Source organism: Paroedura picta, chromosome 2 (assembly GCF_049243985.1).
Source record: "Paroedura picta isolate Pp20150507F chromosome 2, Ppicta_v3.0, whole genome shotgun sequence".
NCBI classification, from domain to species: Eukaryota; Metazoa; Chordata; class Lepidosauria; order Squamata; family Gekkonidae; genus Paroedura; species Paroedura picta.
The window spans coordinates 41,863,855-41,889,427 of record NC_135370.1 but is presented as its reverse complement, the minus strand read 5'-3'; the positions used below and the strand labels follow the sequence as shown (position 1 = coordinate 41,889,427).

At 43.0% G+C, this 25,573-nt stretch overlaps 1 protein-coding gene across 7 annotated transcripts in view; it reads right to left on the bottom strand.

Moving 5' to 3' along the window:
* Positions 1-25,573, bottom strand: part of KCNH7 (potassium voltage-gated channel subfamily H member 7) — a 372,812-nt gene that overhangs the window by 27,444 nt on the left and 319,795 nt on the right. For 6 of the 7 annotated variants that reach the window (XR_013228058.1, XM_077319889.1, XM_077319893.1 and 3 more), the window contains 4 exons: positions 23,513-23,712; positions 6,936-7,188; positions 4,812-5,017; positions 824-917 (listed from right to left, as the gene is read on the bottom strand). Coding sequence is in view for 6 of the 7 variants with exons in the window: in XM_077319889.1 (XP_077176004.1) it covers positions 824-917; positions 4,812-5,017; positions 6,936-7,188; positions 23,513-23,712 (753 nt within the window). In the remaining variant the exon portion in view is untranslated. The remainder of the gene's footprint in view (positions 1-823; positions 918-4,811; positions 5,018-6,935; positions 7,189-23,512; positions 23,713-25,573) is intronic. The other variant, XM_077319890.1, reaches the window with a different exon arrangement.

Sequence of the window (25,573 nt, the reverse complement as noted above, 5' to 3'; positions counted from 1 at the left end):
GACAGCTTAGGGCTAAGTAAGTGAGAGTTGAGGTTAACTGCAAAGACTTTTGCATTTGAATTCTAAGGCCAATGAACTATTTGTCACATTAGTGCACATCAGCACTGATTATGTACTATGGGCTTTTGAAAAACATGTTTGTTAGATCCGTGGGTTCATTTCAGCTCTTTATTGTGACGCCTGCTCTAAGGTACAAGAGGCAAAACTGAACTAAGCCTGAACTGGAGAAATCCCACAACACGCCAACTTATATTCAACAGGGAACCAAAGGATCTTCCCGCCAATGCATGCCATTGGTCAGTTTCGCTTTAAAACTGCCAGAGTTATTGGCTTTCTGCAGGGCCTGTAAGAAGGAGCTCTTCCGCCAGGCTTATGGCTGAGGCCAGGCTGAGGTCCCGGAGTTATCATCAAACTAGAATTAGAACAAGTCTCTTGCTCCTAAGGAAAGAACTCTGCTGCTGGGCAAGGGAGAAGAGATCGGGTACTACTCCATAGAACTGTCATATTTTAATACATTGGGGACTTGTGGGCTGGGTGGTTGTATTCTTCATATTTATTATTTTATTGTAAACCGCTGTGAGTCTTTGAGAGCAGTGGTATATAAGTCAAAATATAAACAAACAAACAAACTGACTGTATCTGGAAAATGGGATTCAATCACACACTGGCCAATCACGAATTTAGGATTACGGTCCTAAATGGACCTCAAGCTCAGTCCTTGGCAGGTCTACAGACACAATAGTGTTCTTAGGGCAAGTTGGGTTCAGGACCCTGTGGAGTCCTACAGAGAAACAGGCACAAACCTGGAAGCAATTACATTTACCTTTAGCCATTTCGCTTTCAAAGGACAGCTTCCTCCTTCGCAGCTGACTGCTGTCGGAACCGTTGGTGCTCTGCCTTCTTATGGCGAGGTCAGCCTTGAAGGGCAAAACATGCATACAGGATAGATTAGACTTATTTTGCAGAGTCAATTTAACACAACTATTTGGAAAAGGGAAAGAAAAGCAAACCTGGCCTAGCTCACCATTCACAAGGGCTCACCCGGGTGATTAAAAATGGGGGTCTTTAAAAGAGAACATTTCTATGCAGGTTGGAATGTTAACAGAAGCTACTTTCCTAACTTGTGTTCATAACAGTGAGTATTAGAAAATTTCATTAAAAACACAGGGAGAAACTTTCAATGATGCCTGGTCCCACACCGAACAACAAGCTGCATTAAAAGCTTGGTTTCCCATTCAAGGCAGCACCCTATCCAAGGCCTCTTATTCAGAAATTATTCCCATCCCACTATTTCTGTCCATCTGACTTTCCACACTGGGCATTAGTTCATGGATTGTACAGATACTAACACTAGTGGCCTATGAGGAATTGCAGGGATCACATGGCGGACCCGCCCCCCTCACACACACACACACAAACACCACCACTATCTCTTCCTCCATCTACAGGTCCTTGAGCAGACAAAAGTTTTCCTCACACCTTTCCCTCTTGAACTGACTCTCAACATTCCGACCTTGAGGGGCATATTTAGTTCTCATCAGTCCATTTTTTTTAAAGGTTCCCCTCCCCTTTGGGTTTATTTGCAAAGACACATTTCAGAGTTAGGGAGTTGTCTAGGTTTTGCTGCTTTCACGATCGGCATGGTGGTCAGCCTGTTTACTACTAGCTTTAAGGTTGGATCCAGCAATCCATCAGCAGAAGATGCTGACCGTCATGGCGTTTCCCCCTATCACAACAGCCATTTCTGATCCTAGGAAAGCTGATTCTGAAGGTTGTGAGGCCTGTGTAGAGTGATAGTTATATTTATTTATTTAGATATTGGTGGTGGGCTGCAATGCGGAGGAGGAAGTGGACAAAATCAAGCTTGTTGCCTCTTCCATCAGTGGTGCTTCTTCCATTAATTCATGGAGAAGGCAGGAGGAACCAATTTCATCTCCTTTCCCCAATTCACTTCAGCCCACCATTCCACATGGCTATCGCTCTACCTGGGTCAAACGACCCCAGGCATCCAACTCACAGTGATATTCTGTTTCGGCCTGCAAACTGTGCACATGAGTAGCTACCTAAGTATATAAAAGCTGCCTCATTTGTACATTGCCAGTGTGGATGTGCACTGCCCCCCACATCCCACCCCTCATCTGAGCTCCATCAAGCTGGTTGGGTGCATCTGAGGATGGCATGCCCGTCCCCATCTAGGCCAGAATGTGATTAGTTCCTCACAAATGCAGCTAGTTTAGTGCCGTAACATTTGTGGAGGGCAAATTAATCTGGATTAAATGGAGAATGGTTTAAGACTGGGACACTCTTGGGACAAAGGAGTAATGATAGCAGCGGGTTGCATCGATCTCATGGTGACAGTCCAAAGTATATTGTTTTGTTACATCAAAATGAAATTATCATTTTCATGCAAGTTTTTTTTTAAAATAAAAAAAGTGAAGTACAACATGATTTGAAGACATTCCCCTTATGGGATGTATATAATTGCACGCAATAATGTAGTAGCTGAAGATAATTAGCTATGATGTTTAATTACACAGTAAAAGTTGCATCACAAAACAATAAGGCTGGCAAATTACAGACTTCTTTGATTTACTCTTCTAGCTCTTCCTTCTTTGATTTAGCAGAACTGAGATCGTATTTCCACAACGAAAATTGGTTCCCTTCGTCTTTGAATGCTTACATTTCTTCGATGAACAATTTCAGGGGCATTTATATTTTACATCCTTGATAAGAATCAGGATCTAAAAGTGCTGATGACCCTCCAACACAGCAAGGAGTCACAGAAAACATTTTGCTGATGCAGGCAAGAAGAAAGCACTGCTAGGTTTGGATTGCTTCAAATGGAGGGGCGGAGGGGTCACTGGATCTGGACGCTCCCTATTTAAAATCCCCCTATCAACATATCAAACGAGCATGTCAGAGAGAAGTCTGCAGGCTGCCTTTTTTACCCATTGCTGTTTTCGGAGGATAAGGAAGCAGTGTGTGTTGGTAATTATTCATCCCCCTCCAATCTGAATGCAGGAACAGATTTCTTCCAGGGGATAGTTGCAGTGGCAAAGGGGGGTCGAAATATAATAAACAGGGCTTCTGTTTAAGTGTTTCACCACACTCCCTGACAAGGTCCCATGGGGTAAATGATCATCCCTTGGCCAGGGGACTAATGTCTCCTGAGCTCTAGGGATGGGAGGATTCCTAGACTAGGGGAGGGTTACATTACTGCCTTGTTGCAGCTACACACTTCAAAATACATGAACCTGAGGGCCACCAGGAAGGGGTAAAGAGGGGAGCGTGCTCTAGCAATCATTGAGCACTATGACAACCACGTCCTATTGGAGGATGGACTGTGCCTTATAAGGTTATGTTTCCATTTCATCTTTTAGCAACAACATGGCAGAAGTTGGACCTGGTATGCAATTTCCCCATCCTCTACCAGACCTCCCTCCTTTGGGTTGTGAGTCCCTGACACAGACACCAACAGCAAGATGGTCTTGATCCCAGGGAGAGATGTGACAGCTCACATTCAGGATATCATTATTATTTATTATTATTATTTATTAATATGGCAAAGATGGAAAAATGCCTGGCTGGCTACCTTCCTGACCTGGGCCTCCAACGATAGTGAGGCATCCAAGGTCACTCCCAAATTCCTGGCCTGGGACGCGATGACCAGTTGTGTCCCTGCCAAGGTGGGAAGGTGTGCTTCCTGGCCCGCTCTCCTACCCCCCAGCCACAGGACCTCTGTTTTGGAGGGGTTGAGTTTCAGGCGACTCTGCTCAAGCCACCCAGCCAGATAGGTTGCAGCCACAAAGGTGTTTCTCAAGTTGGGCTATTGGCTTTGATCTACTGTTACTGTGGGAGATGAGGTTTAGAGGAGTCCATGCCAAGAAGGAGAATCAACTAATATGAATTCGGCTGGATGAGGAAGGAAGCAGAAAGTGCAAGGAGCACCACCTCACAAGAAATGATAATTAGCTGCCTTTTCTGGTCAACCAGAATTTGCTCATGGTGCGCTGCAGTCCTGGGACTTGGCATGATACGATGGAAATTCAGAAGAAGGCTTTATCCTATGGTATCTTCCTAAGTTGGTGTCTTAGGAACAGAAATGCTCTTCGAAGGGTTAAAGAAAGAATGGGAAGCAGGCTAACTGAAGTGGTAACCCACAGCAATTAAACACTGAACTTAAAGGGATCCAACTGCACCCAAGAGTTAATGCAGCATAGCAAGAGGCTACAGTGAATTTGTAGAATTTCCAGTTTTTTATCCACATAATTGTAGCTCTTTGATCCAGAATCTTCCTACTCCCGTTTGTATCAAAGTACGTTTTCATGCTGTTTTCAAGCACTATATTTTTTGTGTCTCCACCATTCAGTGGTAAGATGAATACCACAAATGAAAAACAATGATCTGGAACCACTTCCCACACTAATATTCATCATTATGGAATTTGGCTTTGTGAATTTTAGTCCTTATATTAATTGTATTAACTGAAAGTCGATTATTTTAATTCTCCAGTGAAGGGAAATTCTGAAATTATATTCCCATAGCAGCTACCTTTCTATGAAGCAGGGTCCAAAGTACCGTTGACCAAATGAACTTTCTCCTGCCCCACCTCCCCCTGGAAGCCACAGAAATGCTAGTTCTAGGGGGCAGGGCTCACCTGGGGGATCTGTAGTGAGGAAGTTAGCTGAACTTCTTTTCCTTCTGCTGATGGAAAACCTTTCCGACAGCAGAAGATGCCCTTGGGATCCATCCCTATGACTTCAGGTTAACAAAATGTGAACTCAGCAACATAAGAAACAACTCTTACATACTTTGGGGTGTTCGTGTCTCAGATTGAAAGTGAGCTCCAGATTGGTGAGAAAGAGGTCAGAAAACTCTGGGTACATATCCAAAACTTCTAATAGGTCTTCTCGTTGAATCTTATGCAAATCACAGTAGGTTAAAGCTCTCACGTCTGCATTGGCCTTCCCTGGTTTGGCATAAAGATGTACCATCTCTCCAAAAATATCATTTTTGCCTGCAAGGAGAAAGGAAAAACACACATGGAAGAGATTAGAGAAATATATACATTCCTCCTGCCCTCAAGGACTTCCACGCAGTTCTCCCAAACAATATGCTTTCTCCTGGTTGTCACACATTCTTAACAAAGTTTATACATTCTTAGACCGTTTATGCACTGGGAACTTCACTGCCCCAGCTCTCATGCAGGAGTACAAATCGGGGGTGGATGAGGAGCACCAGGCCAAATGCCTCCCCCATGTGGGTGCAGGAAGAGGTGGGGCAGCCTGCCATGACTAAAACTCCAGCATGCAGCCCGGCATGAAACCTAGTGCATAAACGGTCTTAGCGACCCTTCCAGAACCCGTATGAGAGCCAATGTGGTGTAGTGGTTAAAGAGAGGTAGGCTCTAATCTGGAGAGCTAGGTTTGATTTCCCATTTCTCCACATGTTGCCAGTTGGGTGACTGGATTAGTCTCAATCATGTTAGAGCTGTTCTCACAGAGCAGTTCTGTCAAGAGTCTCTTTTGTCTCCACCTACCTCACAGGGTGTCTGTTGTGGGGAGAGGAAGGAAAACGTGTTTGTAAGCTACTTTGGGTAGTGAAAAGCAGGGTATAAAAAACAGCTCTTCTATGTGCAGATGCAGAAAAAAGGGACGGTTTGTAGTGTCTACAATCAAAAAGAGAGAAAAAAAACCTATCCCAAGGCTTTTAACAATATTTTCAAAATTTATACCAAATAAAGAAAAGTAAAAAGTCACTTTTTTCTATGTTGCTTTATTGTAGGATCCAACCAGAATGGTTTCTAGAAATTTTTGAAAACGGGAGATATCTAGATATTTGTTTTACTCAAAAGACGAATGTATTGAATTCAGTGAAGTATACCTTCCAATAAGGATGCATAGCCAAAACATTCGGTTTCCTATGAAATAAAGACAAATCTTTTGCCCTGACCTAGATAGCCCAGGCTAGCCTGATCTTCTCAAATCTCAGGGCCTAAGCGGGATCAGCCCTGGTCTGTATTTCTATGGGAGCCTACCAAGTAATACCAGGGCTGCAACACAAGGGTAAACAGTGGCAAACTGCCTCCGAACATCTTTTGCCTTGAAAAGTCCACCAGGGGTCCCCATAAGTCAACTGTGAATTGATCCTCAAGACTCTCTCCATAGCAGCAGAAGAGCTGCCAGCAGAGGGGTGGGACTGGTTTGGTAAGTCCCTGTGGGTCTCGTCCCCAAGCCCCTCTCTCTGCCTCAGCATCTCAAGATCAACAACCATCGAGGGAACAAACCTGCTCCCTGAGAGCCATAAGCCTCCATGCAGCAAGCACACCCCCACAATTACCACCCAGTGGGTAGATACCTGTACATTTATTTTATTTATATTTTAATTTATAAACCACCACGCTTGGGAATACCATCTCGCAGTGGTTTACAATAAAACAGTAAAAAATATAACAGAACCCCTAAAATCCCCATAGAGACAAATATACAAATGTCATCATAGTCTGAGTCTCTGGCCTCCTATAAAGCCCTGAATACTTAACACTCAGCTTCATCGGTTGGCTCCCAGGGCCCTTGCTGGTATCCAAAAGATGGGAGCCGGGAGCCTGATCTTAAAACAAAATGTAAAGCAATATCAATATGGTGTATCCGACATTTTGAGATATTACAATGGGTTGGATTCAGCCAGCTTATTCATTAAATCTCACCTAATACCCCTCCTTACTACATCTTTCATCTTTTGTCTATGCACATCCCATGATTGCCAGCATAGCTATTTTGGTGGTCAAAGGTGACCCACTCTCCTCCTCTTCCCCTCCCCCCCCCAAGGAAAGATGGTTGAAACCAACCCACTCTTTCCTCTCACTAAAAATGTAATGGTGACGGCACGAGCAAACATGGTTTCCCAATTTTATGAAATGCTTAGGAAATGCTTACCGAGGATCGCTACAACCATGTCGTTCTTGAGGATTTCGATGGAGCCTCGCGACAGGAAATAAAGCGCTGTCAGAATGTCACCACAGTGCACAAGCGTATCTCCGGGAGGGGCGTGTGTAGTCTTGAATTTCATAGCCAAAGCCCGGAGACAGCCTTTGCTGGCCCCCTGGAAAGCTTTGCAGTTCTGAAGTAAACTTTGGTTGAGGTGCAGGCAGATATCAGCTTGTAAACATTCCGGGAACCCCTTTAAGACCTGATGGAAACAAGGTGAGAGTTCAGCACAACTGCTAGTGCAACCCGGCCTATTGCTGAGGACTTCCAAAGCAGTGAGAAGTCCTGCTGGCTCTGAGCACCATGGACACCTGGCACAATCCTTGTTTCATGCTCACCATGTTAAAAAATGGGTTCACCATTGAGAAGCAATGGACTTCTTCCACTTTTCCTGTGGCTGACTAGTAAGGAAGTTGGGTAAGTCTGGAGGACGAGATGCACACTCACATCATTGCACTGCTGTACCAATCTTTTGGTCATTGTGGATGGTGAGCAAGAAATGTGTGGGTTATGCTACAGACACTATTTCATCAGGAACAAAAGCTTCTATCAGATGCTGGTTGTGAATGTGAATGACTGTGCTACTTAATCCATATTCTGCTTGCCTTTACTTGGGTAAAGAACCTCACTAATATTGTTGGGCAAAATAGTCCCATTACTGGATTGTCCTTTTGGGTTTTCAGCAGCCATTGTGGTCCAGTGGCCCTTGAAATAACCCAATTCTGGCTCCATTTCAGCTAGTGATTAATTTGCTCTGAATAAATTGCTCTGTCTTTCCTTCTCTTCTGTCTGATGACCCATTTCACCTTTATGTTACGATTGTGAAAAGTATTTAAGGAAACAGTCCCGGAAGACAGATATTGATTTTTTAGAGCCAATGTAAAAAAACAAACAAACCCAAAACAAAACTGACATCACAGTGAAATTGTATTCAGAGTCTAGTGTTTAATTTCAGTGGGCCCAGACTGGCATAATTCTCCAGGGGACTGCAGTTTAGGTTTACTAATCTACTAATTAAGAAGTGTAACAATGTGATCCTGGCAACTGTTCAGCTGGTTCAAGAAAGAGGCGGGCCACAATTTGACCTTTACAAAAGCTATGTCAAAAATCATGGGACCCACATGTATAGATTCTAAGAACATCTTCAACGCTGAGTTATTTTATTTTATATCAGCACAATAAAGGCCCGTGCACCTGTTTCCGCTTTATAGCAAATACGTACATATGTATACGTACATAGATTAGCACATTTGTCCCATTCTTAATAACAGCGGCAGAAGCAACAAGAAAATGGATGACATTTTTGACATGAGAATGTCACTTCACCAAAGCCAAGCTATGATTCAAGAAATGAAGTTCCTAAATGATAAAATTCTGCAACAGAGAACATTGTTATAACAGATGTTCATACATGAAAGTTGACCAACCAGAGGAGCCAAGAGCAGAAGTGCCATTTCAGATTTCAGGAAGGTTCTATGATTTTTAACTACGGTTTTTATTGTAATGTTGAATATATGGTTCAAGGTTCATTTATTTACAGTCATTTAGACCAGCAGGTTCAAGAAGGCAGAATTCTCTGCTTCGCATTCTTCAGTAAATTAAAGATTGGATCCAGACTAAATTATCAAGTTCCACTGATACCCCATTCACACTGTAGGCCCCTCTCATGTTGTTCTTCTGGGTCTCCTATCACCTAGAAACAGGGAAGGGTGGCATAGAAATTTGATAAATAAAAAAGATATGTCAAATGCTAGAAGTCTCTAAGTCAAGATGGGGGAATTGGAGTGCTTGATGTTCAATGACAATTTAGTCAAAGAAGCTATACAAAGAAGAGAAGGTTATTTTTAAAAGTGGAAGATCTCCCACAATGAATTGAACAGAAGGAACCACAAAAGAAAAGTAAGTCAATAATCAGGCATGCAAAAAGAGATTTTGAGTGGCTTTCCATCAAGACAAACAATACATTTTTAAAATATATATCTGAAGCAGCAAACCAGCCAATGAAGCAGGGGGGCCTTTAGATGACAAAGGAATAAAGGGATTGCTAAAGGAAGATGGTGAGATGACGGAGAAGCTCAATAACCCTTTTGCTTCTGTGTTCATGTGGAAAGTGTGGGGCAAGTAGCCTGTTTTCAGGAAGGGAGTCTAAAGAACTGAGCCAAATTAAAATGGCCACAGGTGAAATTCTAGACCTGCCAAAATTAGACACAATCTCCAGGTTCTGATGATATACACCTGAGGGTTGTTAAGGAACACAGATGTGTGATAGTTGAACTACTAAACTGTTTATGTACTCTGTCACTAAATTCAGCTGCTGTGACTGAAGACTGGAGAACAGCAAATGTGATAACGTTTTAAGAAAAGGATTCAGAGGGTAGCCAGGAAATTACAAGCCACTTAGCCTGACATGTAAGGCTAATTAATAGAGACTGTAACCAAACACAGAATTGTTAAGGGCACATAGAGGGACAAAACCTCCTGAAGGAAATCAGCATGGCTTCTGCTAAGGGAAGCCCTGTCTCACCAAGCCCAGAACTAGGAGGTGACATCAGGGAAAGGCCTTGGCCTCTATGCCCTGTTGTTGGCCCTCCCAAAGAACTGGTTGGCCCCTTTGTGAGACAGGATGCTGGACTAGATGGACCACTGGTCTGATCCAGCAGGGCTCTTCTTATATTCCTATCAGTAGGTTGCAGTGGGGTTGGGGGAGGTAAGAAAGTTCTGTTCAGCAGATGGAAAATTTAGTCTGAGATCTAACCTTAAAATTTCAACACGAGCCATACATTTTGAAAGCATCTGTTGTGATTACTCACTGTAAATGTACAATGCTATAAGTAACTCACCTTTTAAAAAGGAAAACCATCATGCCTTCAGCATGCAAGGCCAAAATCTTTTGCCTCTTGCTTGTTTATAACAACAGTCCCTCAAAATCTAACCAATATACATAAGTTTCAGCAGCTCCCTGGGGCCATTTTGGATCACAAAAAATAGCATGGGAGAGCCGATCTCTCACCTTTGTGCAGGGCCCTGCAAATAATTGTTGAATCCTCTCCCCTCTCCCCAGGAGCTTTGTACATGGAGCTCCCAGCACATCATCTGAAGAGATCCTCAGTGTGTAGCACTAATAAACTGGCCGCAGTAGCATAAGATACTGACACATGGCTTGAAACACCACAGGTGATGCTAGGTATCTCCCTACCCACCCTCAGTGGCACTGTGGTGCAAGATATTCACATCAATAGGCCCATTTATGGGGAAGCCAGCAAAAGGCAACATCAAAATAAAAAGCTCTTGGTGGCTAAAGATGTCGTCCTGAGAGGGTGGCAGGGCATCTGCTCTGCTATCTCTGAAGCCTGATAGGGGTCAATTGTGCAAGCAATTGGCAGAAAAGAGGAGGGGTACGCAAACGCCACCTCACATTTCTACCCAGGAAGTTCTTGGGGCCGTCTCCAATCCTTTAGGGAGTATATCTCCCTGGATTATAGGCTGTCAGCGTTCCAGGTCCAGAGGACGACTGCCATTTTCTACCTCGGACTTTCCTTTCTTTCTTTAATCTTAAAGTATCTGCTTCAACCCTACATGATGATTTACCACAAATGAACGCTTTGAACTGAGGGGAGGACATCGGCTGAGTTCCAAAACATCATTTACTGCAAGTATCTCTCGTTTTTTTTCTCTTCGTCTTTCTTCCTGCATCAAAGCCCTTTGTTTCCCCCCTCCTCTTACTCTGCTCTGCCTGAAGCCACCTCGTTAAGAGGCAGGCTAATTCTCCTAACTAAGCAGAAGAAGGACTCAAATCAACTCGAACTAATTGGCAAAAGCTCTTATTGTAATTGTTTTGGTTTTCGAAGATAAGAAGATAAGAGCTGTGAATGGGAAAATCTCACGAGAACTCTGTGCCAGTACGAGAATCTCTGCCTTAACTGACTTCAATACGCCACATGCCTGTGCCGGAACATTAGAAGATAAAACAGAGGACCTCTACTGGCCACTTGTAAAATTGTTTGAGGCCGGTCTTTTTAAAGTCAAAATCATGTCTATGTTAAAAAGATTGGCTCATCTAATAGAGATACAAACCCAAGATTACAAAGTATTCTTAGATGGATTGATCAAAAATATCTCCAAGGAGATCCAAGATGGCAAGGAAGAAGTCTTCAATAGGAATGATGGATTAATAACAGTGACTGATGACAGCTTTAAACAAGGTGGAAAACCAACAGCAGAAGAGAAATCTGAAATTCATATCTTCAAGGAGATCCAAGATGCCAAGGAAGACGTTTTTAACAGGAATAATGGATCAATAACAGTGGCTGATGACAGCTCTAAACAAGGTGGAAAACCAACAGTAGAAGAGAAATCTGAAATTCTGGAGACGGAAAATGGGATGCCGGAGTTCTGCAGCCCAGATAAGGACACCCTTTTTAAAAAGACATACAGCCATCTCAAAGCAACAGTGTACAAAAATCAATCAAAAGAAATATGGATCTGCAGTGAAAGTAACCGATTTAAAGGATCTCTCTGGGGTAAAAACTGTATTGATACTGGAGTCCAGGAGGTGCAACGGCCTCAAGATTTATCGATGCATATTCTGCGGGAAAGAGTACAACTGCACTTTCTACGCCAAAGGCCAATGGGACAGAATATAATTTTACGGGAACGACAAGATGTAGCAAGCCTCGAGATGAGACCCCCTTAAGAAGACCGAAAGCTCATATTGTTTTATGTTTAATGTTATACTGTATTCTATATTTCCATTTTTATGAAAAAGGGGAAGCAGTGTCTCTTTTCTTTTGTAGGCATATAGGTAATATAATCATTAGTGCTGAAAATGTAAAATGGGGTTCTCCCCCCCTTATTTTTTCTTTCTTCTATTAGTGTATTGTCCTAGGACTAAAGCCTACACTGACTTGTAGAAAATGTTTAATGTTAAGCTTTCTACTTCAATCTGAAAATATATCTGTTAGGATGGTTCTTAGAATGGGTCAAGCATAAATTGTTTTGTAGATGTATCAGAACCAAGGATAAGGAGAAGCTATAGAAGACTGAAAGCTTATATTGTTTTATGTTTAATGTTAAGCATTTAATCTAAACCTGGAAATCTTATTATTCTCTGTATTAACAACATATACTGTATTCTACATTGCTATTTTTATGAAAAAGGGGAAGCAGTGCCTTTTTTCTCTCTTGTTTCTTTTTCTTAGTAGGCATATAGGTAATATAATCGTTAGCGTTGGAAATATAAAATGGGGCTTTCCCCCCTTATTATTTTTTTATTGGTGTATTGTTATAGGGCTAAAGCCCATATTGATCTGTAGAAAATGCAAAGCTCTCAACTTATACCTGTCAGGATGGCTCTTAGAATGGGTCAAGTATAAATGGTTTGTAGATGTATCTGTATTAAGGATAAGGAGAAATTATGAAATCCTTTTGTAATTTTTTTTCTTTGTACATCTTTAAGGCAAAGCCCTACTTTCCTCTCCCTTCATCAGGGTATTGATACAGGGCCAAAACTCATACTGTGCTATAAGAAATGTTTAATGTTAAGCATCTAACTCAAACCTAGAAATATCTGCTAGGATAGCTCTTAGATTGTATCAAGCAGTTAATGTGAGGTCTACGATCTCTCAAGTAAGTTGACTAATAATAACTTTTCTTTTGTATATCTAAACAGGCCTTTTTTTTTTTTTTTAATGTAGTGGAAATGTGGACGGCTCTTAGACTCATGGCTCTTAGAGTTTTGGGCAAAAGTTTATATCACTGTGGAGTCAATGTGGGGTCGTATATTCTCAAATGATGATTATATTTCTATCTTTATGAAAATAAAAAAATCATTATATAAAAAAATAAATAAATAAAAAGCTCTTAAGAGGTCAGTGGCAGCTAACAAAACAGAAGTCACAGTAATCATGGTTCTGTTCACTTGAGCCATGATTCTAATGAATGCTTTGGTATAATAACTGCGTCACCAGCATTTTACGGAAGTCACTGGAGACAGACACACCAGTGTGAATTATTAAGAACAATGTGTTTGCTGGAGGCAAACAAAACACACATACAGTAACATGACCCTGCTTGAGAGCCAGCTTCGTGCAGTGGTTAAGAGCAGTGGCTTCTAACCCGGGGAGCCAGGTTGGATTCCTCTCTCTTCCTCCACATGCAGCCAGCTGGGTGACCTTGGGCTAATCACAGTTCTCTCAGAACTCTCTCAGAAGTGTCTGTTGTGGGGAAGGGAAAGTGATAATAAAGTGCTTCGAGACTCCTTTGGGTAGTAAAATGAGGGGTATAAAAACCAACTTTTCTTCTTTGATACTGAACCAGAGCCTTGGTCCATCAAAATCAGTACTGCCTATTTAGACCGGCAGGAGCTCTCTGGAGTCTGAGGCAGAGGTCCTTTTCATCCTTTACTTGGAGAGGACAGGGATTGAACCTAGGACCTTCTGCATGCCAAACACTGAGCCACAGCTGACCATATGAAAGCACTTACACTAGTGGAACTGGACTTCCGCTGGCAGATGATGGTGGCAATTTTTGCTTCCCATTCCAGCCCCCCACTTTGCTCCTTGCAGTGTTTACCTCTAGGAGCTGGATTTCAGCAGGTTCAGCAAGCTGCACTGGGAGGGGCAAGGTGAGAAATACCTGTTCCTCAAGCTTTGGTCCATTTGTGTTAATTTAGATTCAATCCATGGTTACTTATCCTTTACTCTTTGGTATGCAGGTATTGTGTTTCCATGTTCATGAACTTCAAACTAAGCCCCCATGAAGGTCAATAGACTTATTTCCCACTGTGTGCTTAGTAGCGCTGTCCAAAATGGTACACCCTAGTTCATAAAGTCAGAACCATATGGATGAAAATTTGCAAATATAGATAGTAACTAATAGAAGGGCCTGTTCTGTCACTGGTATCAGCATTTTGGATGTCATCCATGCTCCCTCCTACTTAGAACGAAATTATAAAGTATTTCAAATATTTATGTTCTAAACATTAATGCCTCGAGGAACTACAAGGCTGAACAAAGCTGCTTTGAATATACGGGGGATAGGCAGACACTAAGTAGCAACAGCCAAAGAGAGACTGTGAGACCTCTGGGAGTGGGGTGGAGAGTTAAATGGAGGGAAAGTCACCTCAGGTGGGGCTTGGGGAACTGACAGAGAAAGCGGGGAAACTACCAACAGAAGAGTTAGGCGATTAGCACAGTGGAGGCAAAAGAACTCATCTATAATATAGCTATCTAGGGCTCAGGGGCCAATAAAGAGCCGGGAATCCAGCCTGTATCCTGTGTTACCTTTGGGATATAGTAGGTTTGTGAAGAGATTGAGGGAAATATCCCAAGAGGCAAGTGAACCCTGTTTCAATAGTCTTGAGATTCTTGGGTTTAAGGAGGTGTTTTCAATACAATCATTCTTTCTCTCTCTTTCTCTGCCTCTGACAGAAATAGTTCAGGAAAGCTGTGGAGTCCTGCTGTGCTAACCAATAACTTGTCCCATTCCTTAGCTTAACCAACAAACCAGTGAAAACTGAGCCTTTCTAAAGAAGAGAAGATTTATTTATTTGTATTGTGAGAGGAAGGTGTTGGTGTGTATCAGGTCAGGATAAGAAATCACCTGAGATTTCTATTCTACCTTTTCAAGCTTCTGCTACAATAGCCACATGTAATCCATCATGGTTATTTTTTAACATTGGCTTCCTGACCACTTGCAACTCACCCATAACCAAACTCACCTTAGTCATTGCTTCTGGAAAGCATGAAGGGGTGGATAGGGAGCCAAGAAAGCACCAGGCCAGCACACCTACCTAATCCCACTCCTTATCCTGTCTACGTGTATTTTGTCTATGCAGATCCCATGACTCTTCATAGTCTTTTTAGTGAGTAAAGGTCAGGATGCCAGCCTCCAGGAAAATCCAATGTGTGTAGAATAGGTCAGGATGAGGGATCTCCTGGCCCCCCTCCTGTTGACCTACTGCCACTCTGACCATCACTCATAGAGCTACCAATGTCACTTTGAACTTGATGTGATGTTGTAGCCAGCATGTGATGTTGTAGCCAGCATGTGATGCAGCGGTAAAAAAGGCAAATGCCATTTTGGGCTGTATCAACAGGGGCATCACATCAAAATCACAAGATGTCATAGTCCCATTGTATACGGCACTGGTCAGACCACACCTGGAGTATTGTGTGCAGTTTGGAGGCCTCACTTCAAGAAGGACGTCGATAAAATTGAAAGGGTACAGAGGAGAGCGACGAAGATGATCTGGGGCCATGGGACCAAGCCCTATGAAGATAGGTTGAGGGACTTGGGAATGTTCAGCCTGGAGAAAAGGAGGTTGAGAGGGGACATGATAGCCCTCTTTAAGTATTTGAAAGGTTGTCACTTGGAGGAGGGCAGGATGCTGTTTCCGTTGGCTGCAGAGGAGAGGACACGCAGTAATGGGTTTAAACTTCAAGTACAACAATATAGGCTAGATTTCACAGTCAGAGTAGTTCAGCAGTGGAATAGGCTGCCTAAGGAGGTGGTGAGCTCCCCCTCACTGGCAGTCTTCAAGCAAAGGTTGGATACACACTTTTCTTGGTTGCTTTAGGATGCTTAGGGCTAGTCCTGCGTTGAGCAGGGGGTTGGACTAGATGGCCTGTATGGCCCCTTCCAACTCTATGATTCTATGATTCTATAAGGGCCCTACCCATACAGGGTTGTCAGACTCCCTAGTGCAATGGGGATCCCTCATTACCAGGCCCAGCCCGCCCAGCCACAGACCAGTTGGCCAGTGGGGGGAATTACCAGGAGAAAGAGAGTGGCTCAGGCCACAGTGCTAGCACTGCACAGGAAGTGACATCATCACACCTGCAACATCTATGGAATGGTCTGGTGTTTGGGCAAAAATGCCATGATAGACACCATTTTTTTTTGCTCAAATACCAGAGTATTGCAGTGTGTTGCAGCATGATGATCTCACTTCTGGTGTGATACTGATGATGTGGCCCGGGCCTTTCTTCTCCTGGTAAATTTCCTCTCATCCCTGATTAGTTGGCTGGAGGGATGTGGCAACCCTACACCCATATCTCAACCTAGAAAGGAGAACAATATAAGCTGTTTTGGTTCTGCATTTGGGGAGAAAGCTGAGATATAAATGAAGTAAATGCTCTTTAAGGTTCACTGGAACAGCTGAAAAACAGTTTTGATTTGTTTTTTCCCTCCTCATGGGAATAATCAGTCTGCACTGTGATCCGGAGTACGCAATCACCAGTTGGAAGCATCTAATTAAAAACTGAAAAAGTTGGATAGAAAATGTTTTCAGCTATTAATACCAAGAATGAAATGATTTTATCTAGGCCAGTGGCAGTTCACTCCCTCTAAAAGCTGGCTAATCTTAGATATACTTAGTCATTAAGAATAGTCAACTAGTTTAATCATTAGAAATAGATGACTACTTTATACCGCCGGAGGGCAATTTTTTAAAATGCCTGAGGCATGCCTGGGATTACTTCCAAGAATATGCTTAAGGAATACAGGCTTTCAGATCTGTTATAAAATATCTTCAATTTCTACAAAATGAAGTGTTTTTTTTTTTAAGTACTCTTATTCCTCATATATATTTTTAATGAGATTGCTTCTTTTCCTTCTGCCTTTTTCATTCTGAAGACCTGGGGTAACTAATTTAAAACATAAAATACAATTATGCCAATCATTTGGTTGAGTCTTCACATCATCCTCTATCTACTTTCCACCACCCAAAAAAACAACGTTGGGGCTGTGGATAAATGTGATTTTTACAATTTCTATCTTGAAAGAGGACCACAGAGCCTTCTGTTCAATAAGAACCTTCATGTTTTCATACTCTTGAGACTAGATTCTTCAACCAGCTATAGATGGACTTTCCCTTGCTAGCTGCAGAACAGGGCTGGCCTCCCTCATCACACAAGTCAAGATCCATGAATTTCATCGGTTTTCCTTCTGTGATGGTGAAGAAGTCAAACATAAAGTTGGGCAACTGCTACTCATGTTCACCTCATTGTAATCCACCAGTGGAACAGATAATGCTAGCAATGCAATGGAGGCTTCCCCTGCCACTTGGTTTCCATGATGGTAAGAACCAATCCTGTAGACAAGGGTCTATAGACTCCCCATCAATCTAAGCACCTAAGGACTTGTAAAGAAAGACATGTGACAAGATTCAATATCACCGAGCAGATTTTAGAAAAATGATATTAAGAATTTATTAAGAATTTCAAGAATATGCTGAAGGAATATCTAAAGCAGGGCTCGATCCAGAGGCAATATTCAGTGATGGGAGTTTCGTCAGTTAAACTGGTATTTCTCACCTCCCCCTGTTAAAATTTACAAAAGCTTATGAAAGATATCAACAGGGGACACTGGAGCTGTGTATTTAGCATAGTTAAGTAGGACGTTCCTGATATTTTCCCTCCTATGTCCTGATTGGTTCATTTGGAGACTTCCTGCTCCTTGAGCACACTTCCTCCCTGATTGCCTCCTGAACAGAAGAATGAACACAGAACACAACATTAGACAGTTAGGCCTCTCTCCTTCCTCTTTCTATGCCAAGTTGTTTCTCTTCTACATAATACTATTTTTTACTTTTAAGCAAGTTGATGCTTAGATCCTCTTTGCATATTTAAAATCTGTCAACACCCCCATCATTTCCCGTCTTGAAATAACCCCTCAAATACTGTTCCATGGAGGTAGGGGACCCTCAGGAACATGATGAGGGGTGACTTGGAGGACTGCAGTGGAAAGGAAGAATTGGGGGAAACTGTTCCTCTTCCATTATAAGAAATCCATTACAAGATTCAACCCTATGAGATGGAACTTTCATAATCCAAAATAGTACTGAAATCTTATAGTTGTTCAGAAAGTAGCATGATCCTGCATTTCTACAATGGATTAAAAAAAACCCAGATGATAAGGAAACTTAATCTTGGTTGACTATAGACTGATGAGTATAGTCAGTGAAAACATTTGACATGAAATGCTGAATGAATGTCCCCTGCAGCTCAGAGGCCCTGACTGATTTTTCCACTTTGACGGACTAATCAGAATGTATGATCTAACAGATTTCCTTATAACAGAATATTCTTTGCATTGGTTCAAAGTCCCAGAGAGGTTTTCAGTGTCTTTTTGATATTTGGTATCTTTGATTTCTCTTTGTAGTTTTCGGCTATACTACATGGTGATGCTCTATGTACTTTTTTGAAACTCAGCCCTCACTGGGTCTTTTTTGATTTTTTTTTAACGCACGTTAGCAGGAGGATAGGCTAGTCTGAAAAAAACACTGCCTATCTGTATCTACAGAGCAAAATTCTGTATTTTTGTTGAACCTCCCTTCCGGTCCTCCCTCTCTTCAAAATGGATCAAAACAGAATTGATTCCAAATCCCTAAAGAGAGGAAAAGAAATGAGTTGTTGAATTTCAGGGAGAAGCTGGGTAAAGACTAATCAAGAGAATTTCTTTTATCGTACCTACTAGAGATGCACAAAAACCGGCCAACCTGCATCTGTATACCTCTGCTTCCCTCTCAGCAGTGTGTGCTGAGAACCGTAGTTCTCAGAATGTCTGATATGAACCATGTCCCCCAACGCCATTAAGTCCAGCATCTGCAATCACCCAAGTGAACCACAAAGAAAAGAAAGGGACAAAGAAACCAGATCCTAGACCCAGCAGAGCCCAAGGAAAGAAACCTGATTTCTGCCCTTTTCAGCAACCTAAATGAGTCGACAGCCCTCCCCACAGAATTTAGTGTCTATCCCTCTTGAGCCTTCCTCTTTGTGTATTTTCACACCTTCATTTTTGCCAGTGCTTAGAACGTAGGTAAAATTTCAGCGACGTCTGTTTTATGACAAGGTCAGTTTTCTGATCCAGATTAAACTACCCAAACCTGTTTATTCTCCCCTCAAACATAAGTATCAATCATATAGTTTTACCAAAGTGATAGCATACAGAGAAATCCCACAACGAAAGGAATGGAAAGGCGATCGAAAGAGAAAGAACTGAACAACTCAGGTTCCAAGCATTTCTCAGAACAAAGAGCAGCAAGATTTCCATTCTATCCATTTGAAATGGTTACGGAGGGACATTATTTCCTCCCTTCTGGTGGAACACCCAACCCCCCCTCCCAATAATACTCTTAAGCTTTCTTTTTGAAAAGGTGTATTTATCTAAGCACTTGATCTCTTCCGAAGTGAAAAACTCCCTGTCATGTTTTCTTTTATCGGTGTTCCCACTTCAAAAGCGTATTGCTTTCACAAACACCCTCCATCCAATTAATTATGTATATAATGGAATAATGCATGTGTTTACTTTATGCCGCTGAACCAATTATCACTTTAGACTTCACTGCGGGCTGAAGACTTGAAAGTGGCAAAAGAGACGGTGCAATATTCAAGTTCATCTGCGGGAGCTTGGCACCGAGCCCAGCCGGAGAAGAAGAGACCTCCTAGTTCAGGGGTGGTCAACCTGTGGTCCTCCAGATGTTCATGGACTACAACTCTCATGAGCCCCTGCCAGCAAATGCTGGCAGGGGCTCATGAGAGTTGTAGTCCACGAACATCTGGAGGGCCACAGGTTGACTACCCCTGTCCTAGTTGACTACCATGCAAAGCCAAGTGGTTCAAAGTACATGCAAAGCCCATCCCAGGTGCACATGGTTTTGAGCTTAGGTCAACCAACTACTATTGGTCCTTGGCGACTAGCATGCATATGGCATGGATAGGAAAAAGCAGCAACACAAAAGAAAGCACAGAACAATTAGCGGGGAGGACGTCAACCAAACGTAACATTTCTAAAGAACAGGTACACCAAATGCAGAGGACCTTTCTTGGGCAGAGAAGAGCGACCAGGCATGTGGGCTCAAACCATGGCAAATAGATCTTTAAAGAAATGCTTCTGGGTTGTACAATTTCAGTTCTGTTATCTTTGGTTTTTTTAATTGCCTTGTGGCGATATTTTTAAATTATTTATCCCATTGTCATGCAAAATGAAGTTATAACTTAAAAACACAAAGCATTGAAAAAAGACTTTTTAAACCCAACAGATAACATGGCTGTTCTATTTTTTTTTTTTACATTGGAATTAAATAGGATATAAATACCTCCTGCTCTTACCAGTGGATGGTGTTATTCCATGTATTAGGGTATGAAGCAGACAGGAAAGAGATAAATCATTCATAAGTATAACATACATAAGACAACTGGCATATCTATCTCTCGCTAGGGTAAATATGTATATCAATTGGTTCAATTATTGTCCAAAACCCCAAAGGTCTCCAATTTTATTAAGCGGAACAAATACAATATTCCAAAGTCAGTCGCTAATATTGTTTCGTGTTGTATTAAAAGTGAATGCTTCAAGGCATTTCAACAGCTGACATCACAACTCCAAGAATATAAGACAATAAGCTACAAAGTCAAGACTGATTTCTAACACGTCTTGCATGGCAAAGCGCTTAACAGAACGATGTCTTCAATGAGAAGTCACATCTATTCATGAAATGTGGTTGTGGACATTCTCGGGGGCAATCATTAATACTTTCAGGAATAATTGAATGGGTTACATCAATCCCTGCTAAACCTTGTGAGATTTACCCACAAAGTTCTGAGTACTCAGATATTTATTCCAATGTGTTTGTTGTTTGTTTATATCCTGCCCATCCCGGCATGCTGGCTCATGGCAGCTTCCAACATTGTTTCATAAAAACATATACAATAAATAGAAATCACACACAATGCTATTTTCAATTTTAAAAACTTCATCCTAAAAACAATCATGCCAGCTGAATACGCAATTCATTTGAGAGCATCTCGGATTTCAGGAGGGGTATCCGTACAGAGGAAGCCCAGATGGTGTTTAACTGAAGTTGCCGTTCATTGGCCCCAACCAAATGACTGACAAAAGAGGTCTGTCTTGCAGGCCCTGCGGAACTGGCCCAGTTCTGTCTGGGTCCTTTGCTCATCTGGGAGCTCATCCCACCAGGTTGGGACCAGGACTGAAAAGGCCCTGGCCCTGGTTGAGGCCAGACATACTTCTTTTGGGTCTAGATCCTACTGAGGTCATTCAGTACAGATCACTAGATTATGAATACATTGTATGGATGGTTGTCAGCTCTGGCTTGGGAAGCACCTGATTTTGGGGGTGTAGCCTGAGAGCTGGGGGTTAGGGAAGGGGAGGAATTTCAGTGGAGTTTTATTTACTTATTTCTATACCGTCCTCCCATAAGGCTCTGGGCTGTTCACATAAACCATAGGGAGGTACATTATAACCATAATAAGAAAAATCATAACAGTAGCAGTCAAAACCAGTATTGATCAACAATAGCATAACAAGTAGCAATGCAATAGAACTTTTCAAACAGAACCCGTGTGCGTGGGGGGGGGGGTCCGTTGGGTTCAGGATGTGGAGGATGTCTGTGATGTCCGGGGGGCCAGCTGAAAGGTGTTAGATCTGTCATAATGCATAGGGTTCACCTTCTAAAATGACCCTTTGCTCTAGGTGAACTGATCTCTATTGCCTGGAGATAGCTGCACTCCCAGGAAATGTCCACCTGCACTCTGAAGGTTGGGAACCTGACTATGCAAAGACTATTGTTCTCTCAAGTGTCAACGCTGTTCCTATGTGTGCTGATGAATCAGGGTCCTTCTAGACAGAAAGATTCCCAAGGATCAAGCTTGCTGAGACAGAATCACTGACTTCGGCAAGCCACAAGGATTGTCCATAATATCATTGTGCTTTTTTGGACTAGCGTCTAGCAGAATCAGTGCTGGTGTCATGCAGTGCAAAAGTGGACCAGGTTATAAAAGTGCTGCAGTGACTGGTACCATTTTCTTTTGGTATCTTTCTCCCCAGTTTGGGTTTAACGCTTTAGCCGTCCTTCTGGAAGCTGCGTCGCAATGCCTGTTTCTCTTTTAAAATCTGAGCGCCTAGTGCCCAAAGCACCTTGGCGAAACTAATAAAACAACAGCCCTACAAGAACGTAACCCCAGAGATGTTTATAACAGAGGCCTGTCTAACTCCAAGGAGGACAAGTAGACACTTTACCATGGACAAAGTCACTTGCTATCATTGCAAGCCCAAAGATATAACAGATGGAAGATGAAAGTCATGTGAACAGTAAGGAAACCTGCTCGATAAAGACAATATATATATTTAGCTCTTACAGACAAATACAAATTACAGCTAAGTACGAAGTGAGAGTAAGGTTAATCTCTGGGGATGGTGAATACCCTCACAGTCAGGGGTAGTCAACCTGTGGTCCTCCAGATGTCCATGGACTACAATTCCCATGAGCTCCTGCCAGCGTTTGCTGGCAGGGGCTCAAGGGAATTGTAGTCCATGGACATCTGGAGGACCACAGGTTGACTACCCCTGCTCACAGTGACCTGACTATTCTGCAAGTGATGAAGAATTTACTCTAGCCAAGAAAAAAAGTTGGTCAAAAATTGGGGCTGTTAGAAAAGTAAATAACATGGCTGAACTGAAAAGGAGGAGCCAAAAAGCTGGGCGGGGAGGCAGGGACAGGACAAGAAACTAACTCTTCCTTCAGACAACAGCACAAATGGATATTGACTTTGTTTAGGCTTTGGACCATCTTAAAAAACGTTCCTCATATGGTTACTTTGGCTAGCCATGTGTGGTGTGCCAGCAGGGTCTCTCTTCACGCAATGTATCTTTTGAGCTTCAAAACTCTTCACACAGGGAAAGCCGGTGTAAGCATCCAGAAGCATGGACAACATTTTTACAATAGGCAGATGTGCATATTGGCGTTACGACTTTAAAACCCGTGATAGAATGGATAGGGGTGAATCTACACGTCGCAGACCTTTAGCCTCCCAAAGTTAAGAGAGTATCTACAAGAGAATCTGCTTTCAGCTTGGTCCAAGGCTGCTTCTTTTCAGCTCTGGAGTGCTAGTTATTGTTTGCAATGAGCGACTTAATTTTTGTGACTAGTTTCAATGTCATATCACATGTGGTCTCTGCCAAGAGAAACCTGGCTTGGATCAAAAGCTATTTTCCCAATCAAGGCAGACACTCCTGCTCAGTGAAAATGGGAAGGGCAATTTTGTCAATTCTCCCATCACTGCAGCTCCCTGTTATGACCCCCATCTTGTTCCTCCGGGTTTGCGGACTAATGGGGAAATAATTTGGGTGGGTGGAGGCATTAGGAACTGAAGAAGAAGGGGAGAGGAAGGGAAGTTGCCAGTTATGTATTACAGCTCTGTTCACATTTCATAGGGATCTAGCCTTCGTATACAAGTACCTTCAAAACAACCCAATTCTAATTCCTGTGATCTCATGAATAACCAACACTTGGCCCCCTCCAAGAGGTGGAAGCAGTTCTATGAACCCACAACACATTTCATTGCTTAATAAATGCCTGTTAATGTGATGCAGAAGACGCACCCTACTATGCAGGGCATCAAAAGCAGGCAGAGGTAACCCATGGCTGCAGAAAGTAATGAAATTTGCTTCTTTCCCTCTCCTGTCACAAATGTGCACTGTCGGTTGCCAAAAGCAGACTTACATACCATGTTCATGTCAATGCCGTTTGTGTAGGTCCAGGCGTGCTGGAAGTACTCTTCAAGCCGCTGCCTCAGAGGGTTGGGAATCTGATGGAAGCGGATGAACTCTTTCACACGCAACATCTGCATGTGATACCGGGCGGTCCCTGAATACAGCCGTTGGATTATTGCCGATACGTTTCCAAAAATGCTTGCATACATTAATGCTGGGGGAAAGTGGGGGGAAAAAAAACAAAACGAGTCGTTACGTCACAACATTGCCCTCGGGATCCCAGTAGCTCTCGGAAGACTCATAATACAACTGAGGTTAGGTCTCGATTTTGGCGCAAAGGAAAAACACAAACAGAATCTTAAGACCTGGAAGAAGGATTAGACACCACCTAGTCCAGGGGTAGTCAAACTGCGGCCCTCCAGATGTCCATGGACTACAATTCCCAGGAGCCCCCTGCCAGCGAATGCTGGCAGGGGGCTCCTGGGAATTGTAGTCCATGGACATCTGGAGGGCCGCAGTTTGACTACCCCTGACAACCGCCTGCTCAGTGACAGACATCCAAAGCAACAGCACCCTAGAGAGATGGCGCTCTAGCCCAAGCTTTTGTGAAACCCTGGGGTTTCTTGACGGCCTCAGAAGGGTTTCCTGAACGGGTGGGAGTTAATTATTTTTAAACATATTTTAAAATGTTAAACATTATGAGATGATATGGCTGTATATGGTCATGTCGACCTGCCTCCCCTCCCAAAACGGCCAATGATGGGCCTGGAGGGGGGTGGGAAGGGGAGGGCCCTCAGGTGGGCATGTCCACAGTTTTGTTTCCCAACCATATTCTGCATGATTGCAACACTTCTGGGGTTTCTCAAACCCTAAAGAATGTTTCAGGGGGTTCTCAATGGTAAAAAAGTTGAAAAATGCTGTTCTAGCCTCTGACAGAAGATTGCCAGTGTGGACGGCCCACATGACCTCGGGGAATTGTTTCCACTGTTGGATTGTTCACACAGTTCAGAATTTTCCCTTGTGGTTAACAGAATTCTACCCTCCCATTAGATCTACTTGTGCCCTCTGGAGCTTAGCCCTTTCTTCAGGATGGTAATAGTTTGGCCACCCCTGCCCTGTTTGAAGTCATCAATTGCCACATTACCTGCAGTAAATGAGCTGGGCATGAATTAACTGATGCAAGGGTTCTGGAGAAGTAGCATTGCTTTAATGCTGTTCCTGCCATGCCTAGGCTTTCCAATGGGCTCTAAAGTGAGCTCCAGCAAATTTGGCTAACAGATTTTTGCCACTGGACGCTCCTGAGGGCTCCCTGCCCTCTTTAGTTACTCAACTCCAAGGTAAATCACAGGACTAGCCTCTTAAAAGGTCACCGACAAGATGACTGAGTCAACTGCTTGTGGGCGTCTGACATTCCAGCCTATGGGATATGGGCGATCACTCCCGTGAACAAAGTCGGAAGCCCTTTTCCAGTCTGAATAATCTTCCTCTGATTTCTGTGGCTCATCCTCCTCAGCCTTAGGCGGGAGGAACAAAAGGTCAAAAGGCCAAAAGGTCAACGTATGCCACTGTTCTTGGAAACCAACCGGGTCCATTGACCTCTGACTTGCCCAGTCTCCCTAACAGACCAAGGACCCCAGAATACAATTCTCCTTCTTGGCAGTCCCATATACTCCTGCAGGCAACTGGATTGACAGCCCATTCCTCGAGGTATGCATGTCGGCACCGAGAGTCGCTTGTGTTGCTGCAGTGACCAGCATCATTTTCTACAAAACCCGTGCCAGAAGCCTGGCTTGCTTTGCCAGGATTGCAATGCATAGAGGACGCTGAGGGCCAGAAATCTTATTATCATGTGCCAAATACAAAACGATATGGACACGGAGCTGGCTAGGCGCACTGTTCCTATTAGCACTTTGGTTACGCATACACAAGAACCCATTTCCATGAAGGTGTGCCCAAAGCACCTTTGCATAGCACTGCAATGATGTGTTAAGTACTGGTGTCTTTTTCTTGGCCCAGGGTCCATTTCCTGGCAGGTTCCTTCGCCTGCCAGCTCAACAAGCCAACTTGGCTTGGGA